This window comes from Octodon degus, unplaced genomic scaffold, assembly GCF_000260255.1.
Source record: "Octodon degus isolate 3935 unplaced genomic scaffold, OctDeg1.0 scaffold00017, whole genome shotgun sequence".
Lineage (NCBI taxonomy): Eukaryota > Metazoa > Chordata > Mammalia > Rodentia > Octodontidae > Octodon > Octodon degus.
The window spans coordinates 14,910,663-14,914,626 of record NW_004524593.1 but is presented as its reverse complement, the minus strand read 5'-3'; the positions used below and the strand labels follow the sequence as shown (position 1 = coordinate 14,914,626).

At 47.3% G+C, this 3,964-nt stretch overlaps 1 protein-coding gene across 1 annotated transcript in view; it reads right to left on the bottom strand.

Annotated features, from left to right (window-relative positions):
- The window catches only part of Rps6kc1 (ribosomal protein S6 kinase C1), a 174,312-nt gene extending 171,032 nt beyond the window's left edge, over positions 1–3,280 (bottom strand). The window contains exon 1 of the mRNA XM_023710212.1: positions 3,060–3,280. Coding sequence (XP_023565980.1) covers positions 3,060–3,164 — 105 coding nt within the window. The 5' untranslated portion in view covers positions 3,165–3,280. The remainder of the gene's footprint in view (positions 1–3,059) is intronic.
- Between the last annotated feature and the right edge of the window lie 684 nt (positions 3,281–3,964).

The following is a 3,964-nucleotide window of genomic DNA, read 5'->3' as shown; positions in this document are numbered from 1 at the left end:
AAAAAAATAAAAATAAATTAAAAAAAAAGACTTGTAACTGTGTTCATAATAGCCAGTAGAAACAACCCAATGGTTAACATGTAAGAAAATCAGACTGCAATACTAGTCAGCAATAAGAAAATGAAAATAATGTAAGACGAATGACTCTCAAATAATTCTAAATGTATGAAGCCAAACCAAAAAGTGTACATACTGTACAATTGTTTTCCTACAAAATTCTAGAAAATTCAACCTACTCTATCCTGACAGAAAGCAAGTCAGTGGTTACCTAGAAACGGGGTGGGGCGGAGCTGGATTACAAAGGAGTGTGAGGAAACACGCAGAGATAACAGTAAATGTTGTTACACAACTCTACATACTTGTGAAAACTCATCAAATTGGATACTCAAAATCAGTGAATTTCACTGTTATAAATTATGCCCCAATATAAATAATTCATAGGGCAGCGAGCATTGTCTTTCTGGAATAACAGCATACCTTTTGCTTCCTATACTTATGACAAAAATACAGGGAAGAATTAACCATCCACTTGATAATCTTTAAAACAGTACATTACAATCTGTGAATTATGCAAAATTAGAATGGTGAAACAACCAAAAACTTGGCATAGAAATTGCTCCTGAAAGCTAGAATTAAATCAGGAGTAGGAAACATTCAGAAAACACTCCTAATTCTTATCTCATGAAGTTCTCAGGGGAGCACTACTTACCTGATTAATTCTCCTGAGCAAAGATGTTTTTCTCCTTAAGTCTTAAAAATAAATATTTTACTTGTTTTATAATAATAAAAGTAATTTTTGAAATATATCTCCAGGTTGACCCTCAAGCTTTAAATTTAAAAAACAAATCTGGAACATAAGCAATAAATGAAGGCATAAACATTTATAGGGAGATAAAAAAGCAGTGTGAGCACTTTTCAAGTTCAAATAACAACACAATATGTAGCACCCACATTATACGCATTTGGTTGTTTCTAGGGCACTGTACTACTTCATCTTTACCTTGCAATAAAAATTAGATAAACAGATAGCTCACAGCTTAAGAAGTGTAAGATCTGAATTTGGTTGGCTTTCCTTTTGTAAAGCAAGAGCACCACAGGTGCTCCACACAGAGCATGTATCTTCTAACTTCAATGCTTCTACCTTTCGTGCTGCTCTCGCTTTCTGGATTCTTCCCGTCTTTCACCACCTGCCCTATCTGGTACAAAATCCCTGACTCCTTGAGCCAGAAGCAGTCCATCTTGTGAATTCCCACTGCTCTCTTCCGCGGTGTCTCGTGACACTTAACACTTTCCTGTACGATTACACTTCTTTAAGTGCTGGAAATTCCGTTCTGCCCCAAGCATGCTTGAAAGGAAGTTCCATGCTTCACTCAGCCTTGTATCCTTCAGAGTGCCTGGAACTAAACACTCACTGGGTACCCTGTCTACGATGAAAAGGCTAACACTCAACAATGCTTTTAAGCACCGTGCTTTCAGTGGATGGGAAAAATTATCATGATTGGTATCCACTCTAACTCTACTAAGAGACACCAACATGTAAGTAAATTAACATAACTTTACAACAAAGGGCAGGGTGGCGGTAAGAGGAGCATTGTATCTGTAGAACCTTCTTCAGACTCCATAAACTACATGCTACGCCACTGACCTCTGTGCTTATGGAGGTCTCACTGACCAAAAAGTTTCAAGAGGTTATAATAAGGATCCTACAGTGCCATAAAATTTCATACACACGCTGACACTCCCTCTAGATGGCCACTTTACTTGGAAACAGGGAGCAGCCAATTTCTATTCTCAGTGAAACCATCTGCAATAACTAGACCTGGTCTTGTTATCTTTAACCAAAGGCGCTCATAGAGCCATCTCACCTGTCTGGCTGTGCACCATTTCCATGTAGCACATGGCAAGGGCCCAAACTTTCCTTTTCCAAATCTGCTTAACCTTTACAGCTCTTCTCTAGGCCTATTTTCTGAGCTCTCTATTACACAAAAATAACTACATTTTCCAAAAGTATACTGGAGCGCTATGATTTAATCTGTACCTCTCCGTTTAAAATGCATAAAGATAAAATTAATTTGTAAGAATCATTGCGTCTTGGAGTTAGGAAGAGCTGGTTCTAAACCTCACACCCGGTACTGCTGTGCGATGCACAGTTGGGCAACTTACTAAATTTCCTTGGAACTCAATTTCCTCATCATTAAAATGAGAATTAAGGGAGCAAGGGAGATGGCTCAGTGGATTAAGCGCTTGCATGGCAAGCACAAGGGCCTGAGTTCAGCCGCCCGGTTCCGTCCCCCCCAAAAAAAAGAGAGAGAGAGAGAATTAATTGGGGTCTACAAATTATTCAGCATTATTCATTACATAGGTAAAGACTTTTACTTGATGTTATTATTTTTACTTCCCTAGAAGGGAGATGCAGGCTAAAATTCAAGGTGAGCAAGGCTAAATCCAAAAGTAGTACAATTTGGGTCCGGTGATGTACAGCAGCCTCCCAACTTTTAAACGTCCTCTCGCGTACGTAATGTACGCTCAGTACATCTTAGCAATCTCCCTCTGCAAACCGTGAAAAGCAATAGGCAAAGACACTCAGCCCAGATACACAGGTCCAAGGTTGCGGGCCTAACACTGCTTTCTTTCCCAACAATGTCTGAGCCCCCGAGCAAACCTGACGCAGAATAAAAGGTTAAGAGAAGACATGCCTTCTATTACATAAGCCAGCCAACAAATAAGTTCATTTTTAAAGTGTGCCTTATTCAATTCCTCCTGTGCAAGCAAAATCACTTCTGCAAATCTCGCTGTAAGAGAATGCCCAAATGGGACAGAGGCTGAGTCACCAACTGGAAACCCGAATGGGGCTGCACCGCGACGACTCCAGCGGAGCCGGGCACCGCACGCCACTCGCCGCCGCGGCCACCGCCTTCCCCGGCCCCCACGCGAGTCCCGCGCGGGGCGCGCGCAGCCCACTCCGGGCTCCGACTCGGCCACCTCCCCGGGCGCCCCGCCCGGCCGCGCAGGGTCCCAGCCCCGGCTTCTCCCGCAGCCCGACGACACCGCGCACTCACCCGGGCGGTGACCTTATACACAGTGTAGCCCCTCGGGTGTCGCTGGGGCTCGGTGACAGTGTAGAAACGAGCCAGGTCGGCACTCCTCTCCCGCGGCGCTGTCATCCTCCCTCCGCCTCTGCCGCCGCCGCCGCCGCCAGCCGGGAATCATCGGGACGACCAGGAGCCGACGCGGTCCAGGCGCCCACTCAGCCGCCCAGCGACAGGGGGGCGGAGGCTCCACGGCGGCGGCGCCGCAGCTGCGCGCTCTGCTTCCGGGTCGGGAAAAGAGCTTCCGGGTCACGCCGCGACCCGCGCTCGGCTTCCGGCGCGCCTCGGTCCTGGGGCTGCGGGGAGCGCGCGGTGTTATCACCGTCGCGGAGAGCCGAGACGACCCCACGGCGTCTCCCTGTGTCCGCGGTCCAGCTCGAGCGCCGTTGCGGCCGTGCGGCACCCGGAGACCCTCCCCGCGCTTTCCAAGCCCACGGAGCCGAAAAGATGGAGGGGTACCCGGCCTAGCACCTCGTTTCCTCCCCACCCCAGGATCTGTCATTTCCAGCTCCGAGAGCGACGCCTCATCCCAGGTGGACGTGCCCCTTCCTTCTTCCTACGACGAACCCGCGTCCTTACACCCCTTTCTTTGCATGCACCTGCACAGCAAGCCCCCAGCCCCAAATCAGTCTTTTTACCGATCCTCTTAGAGTCTAAACTCTGGAACCTGCGTCTGTAAGGGAGGTGGGGGAAGTCTCCAAATTCACCACAGAGTTTTCTGTTTCCGCTGGTTGCTGTGCCCTGCTCACTATTTTGACATGCTCTAGGTACCTGGGAGAGTAAAACGGTTTGCGATGGAAGGGTAGCCCCTAGAGGGAAGTGGGACTCCTGACATCCGAACAGTTTGGGATTAAAGCCCGGGAAATTTATGTGCA